The 17,967-nt window shown below is 50.3% G+C and overlaps 1 protein-coding gene across 5 annotated transcripts; it reads right to left on the bottom strand.

The window, feature by feature from the left end:
• Positions 1-66: 66 nt before the first annotated feature.
• Positions 67-14,138, bottom strand: ZNF132 (zinc finger protein 132). Of its 5 annotated transcripts, none has more exons than XM_087421976.1 (3): positions 14,039-14,138; positions 10,727-10,895; positions 67-8,700 (listed from the first exon to the last, which is right to left on the bottom strand). In XM_087421976.1, exons 2-3 carry the CDS (start codon positions 10,758-10,760, stop codon positions 6,791-6,793), a joined length of 1,944 nt encoding a protein of 647 aa, XP_087278102.1. In that variant the 5' UTR covers positions 10,761-10,895; positions 14,039-14,138; the 3' UTR covers positions 67-6,790. The 5 variants fall into 5 exon arrangements, with proteins under 5 accessions (XP_087278102.1, XP_087278099.1, XP_087278100.1 ...); XM_087421973.1 differs by lacking the exon at positions 14,039-14,138 and adding an exon at positions 13,598-13,977; XM_087421974.1 differs by lacking the exon at positions 14,039-14,138 and adding an exon at positions 13,604-13,977.
• Between the last annotated feature and the right edge of the window lie 3,829 nt (positions 14,139-17,967).

The following is a 17,967-nucleotide window of genomic DNA, read 5'->3' as shown; positions in this document are numbered from 1 at the left end:
CTTGTCAGCAGGGCAGGTGTCAATTTATTAAACAAAATAGTGACAGTTATGACAAACGTGCACGTCTCCATATTAATTAAGCAGGAGAGCAGGATTGAAACTCTGAATTTTCTCAGTTTGAAACCTTGTCTTCTAAGACTCTATGAACTTGTTCAGGGGGCCAGGTACTATCTTGTTCTGCAGATGCCTGTGAGGGAGTGCTTTTCTCATCTCTTGGTGAGTGTCTCAGTCCGTTCGGGCTGCTATAACAAAATACCATAGACTGGGTGGCTTAAACAGCAGAAATTTATTTCTCACAGTTCTAGAGACTGGGAAGTCCAGGATCCAGGTGCAGGCCAATTTAGTTCCTGGATGAGAGCTCTCTTCCTGGCTTGTAGACGGCCATCTTTTGCTGTGTCCTCGCATGGCAGGGAGAGATGAAGCTCTGGTATCTCTTCGCCACATGGAGGCTCCACCCTCATCTAAACCCAGTCACCTCCCCAAGACCCCACCTCCTGACACCGTCACAGAGGAGGCTAGAGCTTCATTACATGAATTTGGGGAAGACAAACATTCAGTTCATAACGTCTTTTTCTTAATATTGGTGACTTTCATTTCAAAGCCATGCTCTGGAATTTAGTCATTCAGCACCCTAAGCCCTACGCAGACAGTACAGCTCCCCTGCAGTGGTCCCTACATATCAATGCCCGCTCTCCACCTAGGACGGCCCAGGGCAGGGCTTCCCGGGGTCCAGCAGACTTTTCTGCCACACCATGGAAGGGTCAAAGCTGCGTCAGTCTCCCTCTCGAGGCTCAGATCCCACCAACATGAAGGTTCCTCATGTGTCCACTCCGCCTTCTTACCCGGAATCACCCTCCCTGCCCTGGGACGCCCCCGGCAGCGCTGCACCTGGACAGGGAAGTCGGCCTCCACCACAGCGTCACCACACTCGGCCCAGGCATCTCGGAGCAGCACGTCCAACTCGTGGTCCCAATGGGCTGAGAAGAAGCCACGCTCCCCCCCAGCTTACAGTGCCGGCGTGACCCAGTTCCCAACCCCGCGCCCTGCTTCTCCCCCACACGGGCCAGGTGTCCTCATTGCTCTCAGTTGCTCCAGCTCACTCCTGCCCGGGGCGTCTGCACTCAGTTCCCTGTGGCCAGAATGCTCTCCTGGAGTCACCTCCTCAGAGAGGTCTTCCCAACCATCAGTCTGAAGTAGGTCGTCGCTTCCTGTCCCTGTCTCACTTCCTGCAGAGCTCCAGCCACTCTGCAGTGGCCCTGTTCTTTGGTCTGTTTGCACGTTAAGTCTCTGCATTGCACATCGGATTGAGATGAAATGTGTCTACCCCAGAGCTCGGGCAAGGGCCTGGCACACAGTAGACCCCAGGGAATGTTGAGTGACTATTTGGCTGCTCTGCAGGACTGTGCTGGGCCCAGATCACAGCCCTGTCATCACAGCTGACTGCGGAGGAGGCAGAGAGGACACCAAAGGGAAAGAGCAGAAAATCCCTCTTCCTGCACTCAGCAAGTTCCTATATATCCCCTGCCTTGTGAACTGCTACTGCGTGCTGGAGACTGAACTCGCCCAGCAGGGACAGAACACATAGGGGCCTCCTGCATGGAACTGACATTCTAGGGGGGGATGCAGACTGAATGTTTGTGTCCCCCCAAAATACAGTGGGTAAAACTTATCCCCATTGTGATACTTGGAGGTGATTAGGTCGTGAGCATGGACCCCTCATGAATGGGATTAGTGCCCTTATAAGAGACCCCCAAGAACTCCCTCCCTCCTTCTGCCATGAGGACACAGCGAGAAGAGGCCTGTTAACTAGGAAGTGGATCCTCACCAGACACCAAATCTGCTGGCACCTTGATCTTGGACTTCCCAGCCTCTAATACCGCAAGAAATAAATTTCTGTTGTTTCTAAGGCCTCAGACTATGGTGTGTTGTTATAGCAGCTGCAATGGACTAAGACATGAGGAGACACACGTCCCTCAGGAAACCACACAACTGGACTGGTGACGAGGGCTACGAAGGGGCATCCTTGGTGTGTCCATTGAGGCCCCTCTCGATTCTCTGCATTTCAGGACCCCTGGTCTGTCCTCGTGTCTGTCTCTTGGGGGCTTAGGTGACCACTGCACTTGGCGTTTACCTTTTAGTGAAGGGAAGTCATCAAGGCTGCTTCTTTCGTGTAGTCCTGACTTTTTTTTTTTAATCTAACATTTAATGATTCTACTTTTTTACAATCCACAGAGCATATTCAGATTTCACGTTATATGTTCATGCACGTGTGTGTAGTGCTGTGCAATTTTATCACGTGTAGCTTCATGGAACTTATCACCTCAATCAAGATATAGAACTGTTCAGACACCACGGAGGCCTCCCTCAGGCTACACTTTTATAGCCAATTCCCCAACCCTAACCCCTAGCAGCCACTAAGCTGCTTCTATAATTTTCTCATTTTAAAATGATTTTGATGTGATCCAATTTTTCTTTTTATGAATTGTGCTTTTCTAGTCAAGTCTAAGAACTCTTCACTTGGTCCTAAGTCCCCCAAATTTTCTCCTGTTTCTTCTAAAAAGTTTAGTTTTCTGTTTTATATTTAAATCTGTGATTCCTTTTCATTTTTGTGTAAGGTGTGAGATTTAAGTTATTTTTTGCCAGTGGTTATCCATTTGTTCCAGCACCATTTGTTTAAAAAGTTATTCTTCCTCCATTTAAATGCTTTTGCACCTTTGTCAAAAATCCTTTGGGCCTGTATGTGTGGGTCCATTTCTAGGTTCTCTGTTTTGTTCTATTGATCTATCCCTCCACCAGCACTGATGACTAATTTTATTTATTTTTATTTTTATTTATTTTTTTTAAAGATTTTATTTATTTATTTTCCCCCCAAAGCCCCAGTAGATAGTTGTATGTCATAGCTGCACATGCTTCTAGTTGCTGTATGTGGGACACGGCCTCAGCATGGCCGGAGAAGCGGTGCGTTGGTGCGTGCCCGGGATCCGAACCCGGGGCCGCCAGCAGCGGAGCGCGCACACTTAACCGCCAAGCCACGGGGCCGGCCCTGATGACTAATTTTAATATCTCTATTTCCCCACAGTTTGAACTGGGTGGAGTGGACTGTGAGACCTGGAAGAGTAGCTGGATTTTCTGTCCCCCTTCAGCTGGAACTCAGCATGCTCAGGGAACCTTCCCCTTCTCTCCATGCAGCAAAGGGTCCTTCCCAAAGGAGACTGGAGATCCAGCCCCATGGTTTCCCATTTCCCTCAGGACCTGACCCTTCTCCCCCTGGGGCCCATTTCTAACCAGGGATGGCCTGGGGGCTTCCATCAAAGATTTCTCTTTTTTTATGGACATTGTTGACTGTACATATACCTATCCTGGATTTGTACAGCCTTCACATCACTCATCCCTGAAACGTGGTACCTTACACTGCTCTAAATTAAATAACACGTCTTTTTTTTTTTAAGCCACTTGTAATCTTGGGGGTTGTGTTCATTTTGGGGGGTGTGTGAGAACACAATTGTGCCCTATGTACGGAAAGGCACACATTTTAATCCAGATGCCTTTTCTTTTTCTTTCCTTATTGCACTGACTAGAATCTCCAGTGGAATGTTGAAAGGAAGTGGTGATTATTGATGTTCTAGTGCTGGTAAGGCACCCAGTCTATGGTATTTTGTTGTAGCAGCCCAAGCTAAGTCATACAACCTTTAAAATTGTAAGAACACCTTGTTTAGCACTAGTCTCCAAGGTCAACGATGCCGTGAGCCATTTCTGTTTCTTTCAGAAAAACAAATAAACCCTTGAGATTTGAAACATTTGCATCTGTGGGTGCAATCATGTGGGAAAACATAAGGGTAGCAAAGGGCTGGTGTCAGACCGAAGGTTCAGGCATCAAAGAGAAGAGAGAAGCTGACACCAACATGGAGAAGGGATAATGCAGCTCAGTGGGAGAGGCAAAGTTGGGAGAGATTGAGAAGACAGTGGAGGGTGTCCCTCATGGGAGAGGGCACAGGCAAAAGCCCAAGGGCAGGGAACTGCTGGATGGAGCCAGAGGAGAAGAGTTTCCACTGGCTAGGGCTGAGTGCACAGTATCAGTCTATCGACTACATCGAAGGCCCGAAGGCCCCTGCCTGTTGGATTGAGAGTGGGCTGACATCAATGGAACTACTGAGCCCCACATACTGGTATCCTGGGCAGCTCAACAGTCAGAGCCATCAGGCCTTTGCCTGGAGTGTTCTAACATCACTGACAAACATCTCCCTTTCCCAACAGATCGGCTGCTGGGTACTGAGCCATAATGGGAGACCAGAAGGCTGGTTCAGAGCAACCACAGAAGACTCTTTACCCATGAACTGGGGGTCATCTTATGAGATCTAACCATAGCTATCCATACAGGAAATAAAGGATTGAGCTCTGATGACCAGTGTCTGTCCTACCCCAATTTGCTTGGAGGCCTGAATCCCATGTAGCTCAGCTGGCTTATAACTCTGATCCAACATGAGCTTCCGTGTTGGGAGAAGACAATTATTACATCCAGGAGAGGCCTGAGCAGGGTGGAGGATCCACCAAACACTCACAGTGCTGGGGAGTACTTGAGCAGTCCTGATGTAAACTCTGCTGACGGCAAGCCTGCCTTGGGTTCTGCCCCTAATGTGGTTATCATTCCTTGTCCCCTCAGGGGCTTTGGGGAGAATCACCCTGGGAAGAGGTGACAGTAGCAGTGGCTTCTGACCCACCATGCAGTATGGATGGATGCTGTAGGCCAAAGCCTCCTGTGTCAGAGGACTCCTGGTCTTTCTCCCTCCAGGACTCATGGAAGGGCCCAGGGGAACATATATAGCCTACTTATAGGTTTCAGTAAACTGCTTTTGTACTGGTATGTTTTTGGAAAAGGATCCAACATTTATAAAATCAAAAGCCACATAAAAATCCAAATATTTGGCTCTTCTTGGAAAGCCAGGAGGTCTAGGAAACCGATATTAACTCCACTATGTTGTCTCCCCACCCCTTAGGGACAGACCTGCTTGGTGGCAGCCAGAAGTAGAGTAATGATAGCCATAGCTGTGTGATTCTCTAGAAAGCCTGGGTACTCACATACACCACTCCCCATACCATGAGCTCTGTCTCCCCTTAGTGTTGGGGTTCCTACCTGAGCAGTGACAGCCATGAGGTGAACAGCCCAGGGAGGTTAAAACATTTGGATTTCAATTGTGGGTGATACACAGGTCTGCGGGTCCTGAGTTCCGCACACTGTTATCCCACTTGGCCAGAGGCACTGGAGGAGTTTTTGATCCATCTTTAGAACAGCTAAGTCGTCTCTAGTTTATAAGTCTTCTCAACACCACCCAGTGTTTCTTTTTTTTTTTTGTGAGGAAGATCAGCCCTGAGCTAACATCCATGCCAATCCTCCTCTTTTTGCTGAGGAAGACCGGCCCTGAGCTAACATCTATTGCCAACCCTCCTCTTTTTTTTTCCCCTTTACTCCCCAAAGCCACAGTAGATAGTTGTACGTCATAGTTGCACATGCCTCTAGTTGCTGTATGTGGGACGCTGCCTCAGCATGGCCAGACAAGTGGTGCGTTGGTGCGCGCCCAGGATCCGAACCCAGGCCACCAGTAGCGAAGCGCGTGCACTTAACCACTAAGCCATGGGGCTTGCCCCCACCCAGTGTTTCTGTACTAATGATGCTCCTGCATGGCCCCTATGGGTCTCAGATTAGTGTTAGGGGTCTCAGATTAGTGTAACTGCCTTTCCCTGCACAGCCACAGCTGATGGAGAACTGTGCCTGCTCCTCTGACCAGGATGGCATGGGCCCACAGTTTACCAGTCTCCCCAACTCCCTATTACCCCACACCGTGTTTCTCTATCCACAGAGAGTACCCACTGGGCCTCCGCTGGTCTCCCAGGGTCATATCTCTATCAGGAACCAGAAGGCGGCTTCTCCTCAGACAGATGGAAAAACCCAGACTTCTCCCTGGGAACTAGGGACCTGCCACCCAATCCAACATTCTAGTGTTGCAGACTAACATTCTCCCTCCTCAGGGTGAGCTCTGCGCTCAGGTAACTCTGAAACAGACAACCATGTTCACTCCACGAGCCCTTCAGACAGCAACGCAAAGTAGGCCACAATAGGACAGAGCAACTTTCTGCATTCCCACCGTACTCTGAGCAGATGCTGTTGGGTGTCCCCTACCAGCCATCCCCCACACTACCCATTTCTTTTCTCAACAAACCCCAACACAACCCCCAAAATTAAAGGTGACTTGACCAATAAAGTCTTTCTTATCACACAGTATAGAGCAGACCAAGTAGATGATCCCAGGGGAGGGTGATTTGTGGGCTCACTGGACACATCACTGGGATTACATGCAGACTTGATGCCATCCATGAGGAACAGGTATCTTCTTGAGAAGCCCAAACTGGCCATCCCTCAAGGCTCCTCGACCAGCGTGGGGTCAGCTCATTCCCTAACCCTCTCAGAGGCAATGGGAATGAAGCCATTCCAATGGGCCCAGGACAATCCAGATTCCCTCCAGGAAAGAGGAAGGGAGGCACAGGGAGCTGTTTTCTCCATGCATATGTAGTTGACTGCTGCAAATATTTGGATCCACGCACACTGGAAAGAGGTTTATGCTCCAGGGGGGAAACAGCTCTGCCCAGCTTCCTGGACTGCTCAGAAAAGGCAGAGCAGCTTCTGAAGCCTTTCCCATATTAATGGTACATGTAGGTAATTTGTGAGTATTCTGCTGCATGAAATTTGACTTGACTTAAGATTTTTCTCACAAAGGCCACTTCCATAAGGCTCCATTCAGGTATGAATCCTTTTATGCTGAGCAAGGTTGCAGAGGCGGCCGAAGATTTTCCCACAGTGGCCACATTCATAAGTCCTTTCTCTGGTGTGAACTATCTGGTGTCGAACAAGTGTGGACCTTTCAGTAAAGGCTTTTCCACACTGGCTGCACTGATACGGCCTTTCTTGTGTATGAACTCGCTGGTGACGAACCAGGTGAGAGTTATTGCTGAAGGCTCTCCCACATTCACTGCACTCATAAGGCCTTTCTCCGGTGTGAACTCTCCAGTGATAAATGAGGCTAGACTTTCGGCTAAAGAACTTCCCACATTCGCTGCACTCATAAGGCCTTTCTCCAGTGTGAACTTTCTGATGTTTAATGAGAATGGAGTTTTGGCTAAAGAATTTCCCACATTCACTGCACTCATAAGGCCTTTCTCTTGTGTGAACTCTCCAGTGCTCAATGAGACTGGAACTGTGAGCAAAGGCTTTCCCACATTCACTGCACTCATAAGGCCTTTCTCCAGTGTGAATTCTCCAGTGCTGAATCAGGCTGGAGCTGCGGCTGAAGGCTTTTCTACATTCACTGCACTCATAAGGCCTTTGCCCAGAATGTACTTTTTGGTGCTGAACTAGAGTGGAGCTATTGCTGAAGGCTTTCCCACATTCACTGCATTCAAAAGGCCATTCTCCACTGTGAACTTTCTGATGTCGAAGGAGGTGGGAACTTTGGCTGAAGTCTCTTCCACATTCACTACACTCAAAAGGCCGTTCTCCAGTGTGAACTTTCTGGTGCTGAGCAAGGTTAGAGTTATTGTTAAAAGCTCTTCCACATTCACTGCACTCATAAGGTCTTTCTCCAGTGTGAACTCTCCAGTGCTGAATGAGAGCAGAACTGCGGCTGAAAGCTTTACGACACTGATTGCATTCATAAGGTCTTACCTGGGTGTGAACCTTCTGGTGCCGAAGGAAATTGGAGCTTTGACTGAAGGCTCTTCCACATTTGCTGCACTCAAAAGGCCTTTCTCCAGTGTGAACTTTCTCATGCCGAGTGAGGTGTGACCTGTTACTGAAGGCTTTCCCACATTCACTGCACTTGTAAGGCCTTTCCCCAGTGTGAATTCTCTGGTGATGAACAAGTGTAAGTTTGTGGCTGAAGGTTTTCCCACAGTCGCTGCACTCATAATATTTTACTCCACTGTGAAATTTCTGGTGCTTCCTCAGTTTAGATGGGTGACTAAAGGCCTTCCCACACTCCTTACACACATGAGATGTTTCTCCAGTATGACATTTTTGGTGATTAACAAGGGTTGATTTCTCCTCTAAGGAATTTCCAACTGCTGGGCATCTAACTGGTATCCCTTCAGAGTGAGCTCTCAAGTGGTTGAAGAGGGCAGAGCTCTTCTGGAAGGCTTTTCTACAGTCACTGCACTTGAAGAGCTTCTGTGTGTTATGAAGTTCTGGGAGCTGCCCAAGACTGGAACTGTGGGGAAAGGCCTCCCGGCACTCTGTGCTCCTACGTGGCTTCCCACTGCTGTCAGGGGCTGGGTGCTGGATGAGGTCATGGCTTCCTGAGACCTCCTTACCACCTTCCCTGCAAGTGAAGGGCTTCTCTGACAGGCAGACTATAGAGCTCTTCACAGACGAGTTCCTGCCCTTGTCCCATATGAAAGGGTTCTCTCCACTGTGCTCCTTCTGGTGCTGGTGAAGGTGTGCACATGCTCCACAGGCACAGGGGGTCTCCTCAGGAGGTGTTCCTTGATGTTCGTCCAGGTGCAAAATGTCTTTTAAGAATGGGCCACACAAGTCACAGGTGTCAGCCTTTGGGGTGGAATACTGTGCACTGGGGATCCTGACCTGTGAGACCCCTTCTACAGAAGCATTTGGCTTGGAATGGGCTTCCTCATCTTCCACTCCATGCCAACAACCTGAAAGCAGAGAAATTTCCAGTTAACTGAGTGTTCCACTGGTGGAAAGCATGACTCATTAGAAATGTGTGACTGACACATACAGGAATGGGTCCAAGGGATTGTTGACAGGTCACAGGAGCCAGAATAAGAGTGAAGGGCCCACTGGGCAGGATGAGGGCCAGCCAAGCCACAGACTAAAGGAGGCCTCATCAGAGGCAAGAACACAGAGACGGGGCAAAGGACTTGAACAGATATTTCTCAAAAAAGATACAGTCATGTGCCATACAACGACCACTGCATATATGACGGTGGTCCCACAAGATTAGTACCACATAGCCTAGCTATGTAGTAGGCTACACCTTCTAGGTTTGTCTAAGGACACTCTACGATATTTGCAAAATGATGAAATTGCCTATCAATGCATTTCTCAGAACACAGCCCTGTTGTTAAGCAGCACATGACTGTGTGTTTGTACATACATATATACATATATATATATACCTATATGTAAACACATATATATACACAAATGGCTGATAAGCATGTGAAAAGATGCTCAACATCATTAGTCATTAGAGAAATGCAAATCCAAGCCACAATGAGCTATAACTTCACACCCACTAGGATAGCTGTAAGAGAAAAGACAATAACAAGTGTTGAAGAGGCAGCAGAGAAATTAGAACACTGGTAGACTGCAGTGGGAATGTGAAATGGTGCTGCCAATTTGAAAACAGTTTGGCAACTCCTATGTATCTACCCAAGAGAAATGAATACATATCTACACAAAAACTTGAACATGAATGTTCACAGCAACATTTTTCATAACAGTGAAAAAGTGGAAACAAGCTAAATGCCCATCAACTGATGAACAGATAAGCAAACTGTGGTATAGCTATACAGTGGAATGTTATTCGGCCATAAAAAGGAATGAAGTACTGATATGTGCTACAACATGGATGAACCTCAAAAACATGCTAAGTGAAAGCCAGTCACAGAAAAACATATATTGTGTGATTCCATTTATATGTAATGTCTAGAATAAGCAAATAAATTTATATAGTCATGAAGTAGATTAGCAGTTGTCTAGGACTGGGGGGGGGAAGGGATAAGGGAGGATAGTAATGGGTACAAAGTTTCTCTTTAGGTGATGAAAATGTTCTAAAATTAGATTAGGGTAATATTTATGCAACTATTCAAACATACTAAAAACCACTGAATTGTATACTTTAAAGAGGTGAACTTGGGCCGGCCCGGTGGCTTAGCGGTTGAGTGCGCACACTCCGCTACCAGTGGCCCAGGTTCGGATCCCGGGCACGCACTGATGCACCGGTCCTCCGGCCATGCTGAGGCCGCGTCCCACATACAGCAACTAGAAGGATATGCAACTATGACACACAACTATCTACTGGGGCTTTGGGGGAAAAAAGGAGGAGGACTGGCAATAGATGTTAGCTCAGAGCCGGTCTTCCTCAGCAAAAAGAGGAGGATTAGCATGGATGTTAGCTCAGGGCTGATCTTCCTCACAAAAAATAATAAAATATAAAATAAAATAAAATTAAAATAAAATAAAATAAAATAATAAAATAAAATAAAATAAAATAAAATAAAATAATAAAATAAATAAAATAAAATAAAATAAAATAAAATAAAATGGTGAACTTTATGGTATATCTCAATAAAGCTGTTTTTAAAAAATGTCTCATGCGGGAAGGGACAGAACCTAAGCATGGCCCCACAATGGGTCACCCAGCTAGGAACTGGTCAAGCTCAGTCGGATCCATTAGGCAGACCAGAGATGCCTGATCCCTAGCCTCTGCTCCCAGAAGGCCCTTGGGCAACAGTTATAGGATTGCTCTTGAGGCTGCTCAGGGGAGATAGGGGTAGTGCACACAGCCCAGTTCCAGCATCCACAGCACCTACAACAGGAAACCTGGGAAGCAAGCAGCCTCCATGGTCTGGCTTTGGGATGAACAGAACTTTCTATGGGCTGAAGGCATAGGGCAGAAGCTGGTCACCATGCTGGGGCAGGCCATAAGGGCCTTACCAAGTGAAGTCATGAGCTCAAAGTTCTCCAGCATCACGTTGTGGTACAGGTGCCTCTGGGCTGCATCAAGGAGCCCCCACTCCTCCTTAGAGAAGTACACGGCCACATCTTCAAAGGTCACTGGACTCCGAAATGGTGGGACAGCTGAGCCAGGGGGCCAGCAGGTGAGCTGAAAAACAAACAAAATAGTCAAATGGACACATCCAGGCCCTTGGCCTATGACCCAGAGTTCTGCCACATCTACCACTGGCACTTCCTCTTCTCATGACCCCCTCAGCTCCTCCTCCTTCTCAGGCCCCCACCTCAGAGGAGATAACAGGCCCTGACACCACTGGTATCTTTCTCTCCATGTAGTTCCACTGGTCCCTGTATCGAGGCCAGTCCAACCCGGAGGAACAAAAGGAAGGTGGGCAGATGGACGCTGTCTGAGCTCTGGGCTGGCATGCAGCAGCCACACCACTGGCCAATTTCCCTGTGTCCCCCAGATCACCTCCCAAATACAAGACAATTTGGGCTCTCCTTTCTTCCTTGAGCCTCTAGTACCAGGGCCTTGGACCCACTGGTTTACATTCCCTTACCTTGTACATATCACTCTTTGGACCACACCATCCTCATATCTCCACCCTCCTCCCCACTATCACCTGTCCACACCACAGGCATCTCCCTAGTGTCCCCACATCCCACTGTGCACATGGCATACCTGACAAAGGCAACCAGGATCCAAACCCACCCTAGCCTGCCCAAGATCTCCAAGAACTCCCACTGCCAGGGGCAGCCATCACCCCTCCAGCTAATGCCTCCCCTCCTCGCCCTTCACTTCAGCCTTCACCTCCCAAGAAATACAAGTAGATCTCAAACACCCCTGCTCTCTTCACCTCTGCCCTTTCACATGCTGTCCCCTCACCAGTCATAGCTGTCCTTGTTCCTCCTAACACATAATACCAGACCCACTAGCCCCATCCTCGGCTTGGGGACTCTTAGCTTGGGCTGACCCTTTGTCTTGACATGAGTACAGCCATGTTTGGCCGCTCCATTGACCTACAGCCACCAGCACAAGAAAGAAATACAAAGCTGCTTTCTGTGTGGTGGGAACTGGCCTTTTCCCGGGAACTGGCCTTTCTCCCACGGAGAGAGTGGCAAGTTGTAACATTTCAAGGCTCTTGGAGCGTCGTAGCCCGGAATGGACTGGCCATCTGTGCCGGGCTGAGACGATAACCAAAGAGAACAATGCACGTACACAATTACTGGGCTGGGACGTTAGCCAGGGGGCTCAGTGCACGTACGCCACTGATAACCATTTGTGCATGGAAACACTAAATGCTTGCTCCGCAAACTCTGTAACTGCTTACTCTGAAAATTACTGATGGTATAAAAACTGCTGGAAACTGAGCCCCGGTGAGAGTTCCACCTGTGGAAGGGACACCTTGCCCAGGACGTGTGATCCTTGCCCAGCCGCGTCGATTGACAGAGCTCTCCCGGCAGTGGGGCGTGGATGTTGTGAGTAACTGATTTGATGTGAAGTAATTGATTTGATATGAAGTAATTGATTTGATGTGTTCTCTTTTCGGTTAACCTGGTGTTTCTCTTTCTGGTTGATTTGTGTCATTTCTCTTCAGCCGATGTGGGTGTTTTCCCTTTCCAGTCGGGCTGATGTTTTTTCCCTCTTAATATTTGACCTATTTGGATCTGTTTGCAGACTGTCACCTTTACTATCCTCTATATAATAAAATATACCTTCAGTCCATTTGTTTGGAGTGGAAAGTGTCTTTTACGTCTCCGATCGAATCCCCGAACCTCTCATAACATATTCTGGCTGAGAACAACACCCTTTTATGCCCCTGCTCCTCCAATAGCATGACAAAAGCCCCAGGCCCCAAGGAGGATGGTCATAAAAACCTGGTGAGCTGTAGAGAGGTAAACCAATCTAACCTCAGGCCCCACTGCCATCCTACCTCTATTACTTCCATGCTTCATTTTTTTGTCCCAGGTCTACTCTCTGCTCAGAGGTTTGGTCACCATCCTGAATCCAACCCACAGCTGCACAGCATCCACACACAGCCTCCACTCTTTGAATGCCTCCAGCCTGGACCTGGCATAAATCCATACCCGCATGTTAAGAGGCACACTGGCACCTCAATTTGGCAGTCTTTGGGACATCTCAAATACAGTAAGGCCAAAACCCAACTCTTTATCTTTCCTCTGTAAACTACTCCTCATACCAATCCACATCTGAAAACCTATCAGGGTCAACCCTGATCTCTCACTGCCCCACATCAGGAAATCTAGCGACCCTACTTAAAAAGCAAATCCAGGAGCCAACCATTTCTCCCACCTCCACAGGCTCCCCTCCGGCCCAGCCACTGGGTTGCTGCAGTCACCTCCATGATGGTGTTTCTGCCTCCAACCTCACAACCCCTCAACCCCACCCAGTCTGTTCTCCACTCACATCCAGAGGCAGCCTGTTAAGAGTTGAGTCAGATCACCTCCATCCTCTGATTTAAACTTTCCACAACTCCCACCACACTCAGAAAAGAGGCCCAGCTCCTCAGCCTGCCATTCCATGCCCGACTCCGGTCCCCCTGCTCTCTATTTCCACCAGACGAAACAGAGACCTGCGGTTCCCTGAACACTTCCACCTTATACTCACTTCCAAGCAGTTTGCACACGCTGGTCCCTGTGCCTGGGACACCCTTCCAGACCTTATCCTACAGGATTCCAGAAATGTGAGCCCCTCCATACAACCTCGGGCCTGGATTCAGGATTCGAGGGAAAAGGGACCCTCAGGGCCGAGACTCATGTGTAGGCGACGAGGCCAGGACGTCACCACTCCCTGCACCGCGGCTCCAGGATCACGAGGGCGGGGGCACTCACACTCACTTGCGCCACATCCATCAGCGACGCCGCGGCCCCGTCGGAACCTGTAGGCGGGGCGGGGCCGTGGGAGGCGGAGAAGGGCCGAGCCCCGCGTGCTCCTACGAGCCCCACGCCCCACTGAGCGGGTGACCGCGGGCCGAGGTCGCACTCAGGGCCTCAGTCTTCACCGGGAAACATGCGCCCGAAGACCGTGGGAGGAAGGCGGGGTGCAGAGACTCGCGGCGAAACCGGGAAACCGGGGCTCGGGAAGGAGGGCTCATTGGCCGGGGGTGAACACGGGTGCAGAAGTGCGTTGACGCTCCCGGCCCTTCCCCGCCCCTTCTCCCGCAGTCCCAGCGACAGCCCGCGGACCGGCCCCACCCCCGCAAAATGAAGCCTGCAATGGCGACGACGGAAGTCCCGCCCCATCCTCGGCGGCCCGCGCGGAAACGCCCGTACCGAGCCTTCATTGGCTCAGGGCCTGCCGCCCACTGTGACGCTTTTTCCTCAGCGTGTCGCGGTGCAGCTTGGTCGTTGTTTAAGTGATGAGAAAGGGCGCACTCCGCGTCACGGCTCACGCGACGCGAACTACGTTACCCAGAAAGTCGCTCGCCGTGCGTCCTGTCCTGGCCAATGAGGGCCCAGGAGAGGGGGGCGTACGGACTTTGGCCAATGATAGCCTAGGGAGGAGGGGCGTTTCCGGAACGGCAGCGCCGGGGGGCGGGATTTCCGGTGTCGGACCGTCGCTTTGGTGTCTGGCTTTTTTGTCTGCATGAGGCGGAGGGGCGGAGTTGGCGGGCTGGTGTCGGCGTCCGGCAGGCTCCTCGGGCCGGCGGAAACGGGAGTGGGGAAGGCACGAGCGTCGAGGAGGTCCTGCCTCCGTGCTCTATACGCCCCGTGCCCGCAGCGAATGTCCCGCCTCCCAGATCCCTCACAGCGCGGGGGTGTCGGCCCGGGCCTCTGCCGAAGCCCGTCCGTACCCCTGGCCGCCCCGGATTCTCGCCCTTGGCGTTGTGTCCGCTTTACGGAGCGGAATGGAGGCTCAAAGCCCACTTGTTCTGAGGTCATGACCCAGCATGTGGCTGGACTGAGGGTCATCACTGTGATCAGTGAGCCGATGGACCAGGCACGGGTGAGGAAGTCTCCTGGTCCCGCCCGGCTGGACTCTAGCCCCAGTGTCCAAGTCCCCGATTGAGCCCCAGGCCTCGCTGTTCAGGACAGCGGAGCCTTCACAGGTGGGATTTCCATTTCAGAATCCGGTATGATAAGATGTGGAGAGTACAGGCAAGAGGGATCTGCACGTGCAAAGACTCGGAGGTGAGGCTGACCTGAGAACATCAAGGAAAGTTCTCATGTCTGCACTGCAGGGAACGAAGAGCATGAGGAGAAGAGTCCTGTCTCTGTTGACGGGCTGAATGTGCTGGGAGCCAGACAACATTTTGAATAGAAGAGGGATGGCGGCGATCCGAGTTACAGTTCTGAAAGCATCCCAGTGGATGCTGAGTGAGCACACTGAATGAACACACTGGAGGGAGAGGGGTTGTGGCCGGGTTGAAAGCAGAGAGATACATGTGGATGCTGCTGCAATGTTCTTCAGGCAGTTATGATGGTGGCCTGTCCAGAACAGAAGCAAGAAAGGTGGGAGAAGTGATCAGATTCTGGATAGATTTTCAAGATGGAGTTGATGGGATTTCCTGCCACATCTGTGGAGTGAATGTAAGTGGGGGATGATGGACTGTCCCAAGGGTTTAGGAAGAATGAGGTGCTGCCCGTGGAGATCAGAGTTGGCAGGAGGAGGATGTTTTGGGGAAGATTAGCAGTTGGATTTCGTGGGTGTAGAGTCTGACCTCTGAGTGGAGGTGACACATCCGCTCGTGAACACGCGGAGTTCTGGTTTGCCCTCCATATGTCCAGCCTGCGGTGCACTGGTGGCCTAGACCAGGGATGAGCCTGAGAATGGGATTTTGGAAGGAGTGTCTTAAGTTGTGGTTAAAATGGATCCTGAGGTGAGCGTGGGGCATCCAGACTAAGGTAGTGGAGGAGGTGGGTGCAGAGAAAGAGAATCACTGTCCAAAGACCAGTGGATCTGGGGAGCGTGCACCTCCAGGAGGAGGGCCCATGCTGTCAGATGTGAGAGGGCGCAGGTGTGTCAGGGGACAGGGCTAGGGAGATGTAAGGGCAAGCGGCTGGCATGGTAGAGACTGGGGTCCCAGGTCCCTTGCCCAGTGCTTAGATCGCATCCATCTGCCCCCAGCCCGGTGTTGCAGGGCCCAGTTACTTTGAGGACAAGGTCACATATTTTTCAGGAAAAAAGTGGGCTCCTTTTTTGAGGAGCCCAATAGCTGGTGCTGTCCTCAGTGGGTCAGGCCGCCGTGTTCCCTGGGAGCGGTGCTGCTGGCCCTGGTGCTGGCCCACGTCCTGCTACCTCTTCCAGACTGCTCTACAAACAACCCCAACACCTTTTGCCTTGGGACCTTGACCTCCACGGTCCAGGGTCAAAAGTTTCACAGCCCAAGTAGCAGATCATAAGAATTACTGCCTTCATCCCGCCCACCCCCAGTGTGGTCACCCAACTTGAACACAGCCAGGAGACCTGGCTGGCGGACAGGGCAACGTGAATCAGTCCATGACCAGAGAGGCCCATGGAGCACCAGTCCTGGTGAGTGCAAGACAGGAGTGGGAGGGCCTGTGGCAGTGGGCTGGTCTGTCACCTGGTACCTGACCTGTGCCTTCTGTTGCCCTGGTGCTGGAGTCAGTAGCCATGGCTTTATTTTATCTTTCTGACCCTTCTGACTCCATCCTGCTTTCCTCTGACTCCCATCCCCTGGTTGACCCCTCTCTGTTCTCTGCCTCTCACCCTTTCTCCTTCTCCCCTCTTATGGCCAGGTCCTCACCATTGGCCTCCCCTTAACATGTCCTAGGCTGATATGTAGCCTTAAATAGTTCATGAAACCTGTTCGTCCAGGAGACTGGCTTGTTCCCTCTGAGGAAGGTGGGCAAAGGGTTGATAGTCTGAGGCCTGGACTCCCCTCAGTATACAGCACCTGCCTGTCACCAGACCCTGAGGCCCTGCCAACTCCACGTTTTGCAGAACCCACAGAGAACTGACACTGAAGAGACACCTGATAAACGCATAGCATATGGAGAGTGTTCAAGGAGAAGCAACCCTTTCTACCACCAGAAAACTTCAGAATGGGAAAAAAATCCTAAGTACGTTGGGAACCTGGGAAGACCTTCACCTTTGTCTTCATCCTGAGAAAGTGGGAGTGTGTTCACATCTTTGAATGTTCCTAGTGTGGTAACATGGGAAAGCCTCTAGCCAGAGCTCTGTTCCTTGTGAGCACCAGAATGTTCGCCCCAAAGAAAGCCCTTATAAGGGCAGGGAGTGTGGCCTAGCCTTGAGCAAAATTTTGCATTTCCCCCTGCACCAAAACATCCCCAGTAATAAAGGACTCAGAAGCGCAGAGAATGTGGGCACCTCCATTCAGAGCTCCTCTCTAATTAGCACCCAGAAATTCACACCAGAGGACACTTGTATAAATGCAGTAACTACGTGGAAACTTTCAGGAAAATATTGAACCTGTTTCACACAAGCCCTATTGGAGAAAGGCATAATGAGTACAGCTAATGTTGGAAAGCCTCGTCTCACAGATTTAATCCTATTTTGCAGCAGCAAGTTACTAAGTTGTGAGTGTAGTAAGTAGGAGAGCAGAAAACTGCAGTTTCTGCTTTGTTCTGTGTAGAATGACACACTGGAGAAAGCCCCCAGGAGTACAGCCAGTGTGGGGGAGCTGTCGCCCACAGCTCCCGCCTCGCCCAACACCAGAAGCTTCACTCGAAAAAAGCTTTTTGAGAGCAGTGAATGGAGTCAAGTTTTCAGCTGCCTTTTTTTTTTTTAACATTTCATTTTAAATAATCAGCTTCTTTTTTTTTTAAATTCATTCAGTGAAAAAGAGTTAACACCCAAGAAAGACCCTATATGAGTAGCCTTCAGCCACAAGCTGACTTCATATAGAAGAACCTCCACCTGGGGAGACACTTCATGACTGCTTTGCATGTGGGGAAGCCTGTAGGGGCCACATTGTACTTTGTGACCTGCTGAGGGACTTTGGGAGAACTTTCGCACTGCTGGGTCCTGTGGAAGAAGCCTTTCTGTGTTGATGGTCACCCCCCAACAGCGTAAGCAGACCCTGTTCCCTGCTTGCACTCCCCTGGAGGGATGGTGAGTGGCCCTGGACTCACTGGAGTGGCGTCGTGCTGCTTACCCGTGACTGAGTTTGGCATGGACATGACTCCCACTGTGAGCGAGGGGCCTGATGGGATGGTTTCTGGGGGGGCTTCTGGGTAAGTTGCCTGTTGTTCATGGACATTGTGAAGTCTGCCTTCAT

Source organism: Ceratotherium simum, chromosome 33 (genome assembly GCF_057802395.1).
Source record: "Ceratotherium simum simum isolate JZ-2026a chromosome 33, ASM5780239v1, whole genome shotgun sequence".
NCBI classification, from domain to species: Eukaryota; Metazoa; Chordata; class Mammalia; order Perissodactyla; family Rhinocerotidae; genus Ceratotherium; species Ceratotherium simum.
This window is presented reverse-complemented; position numbering and strand designations above follow the sequence as displayed.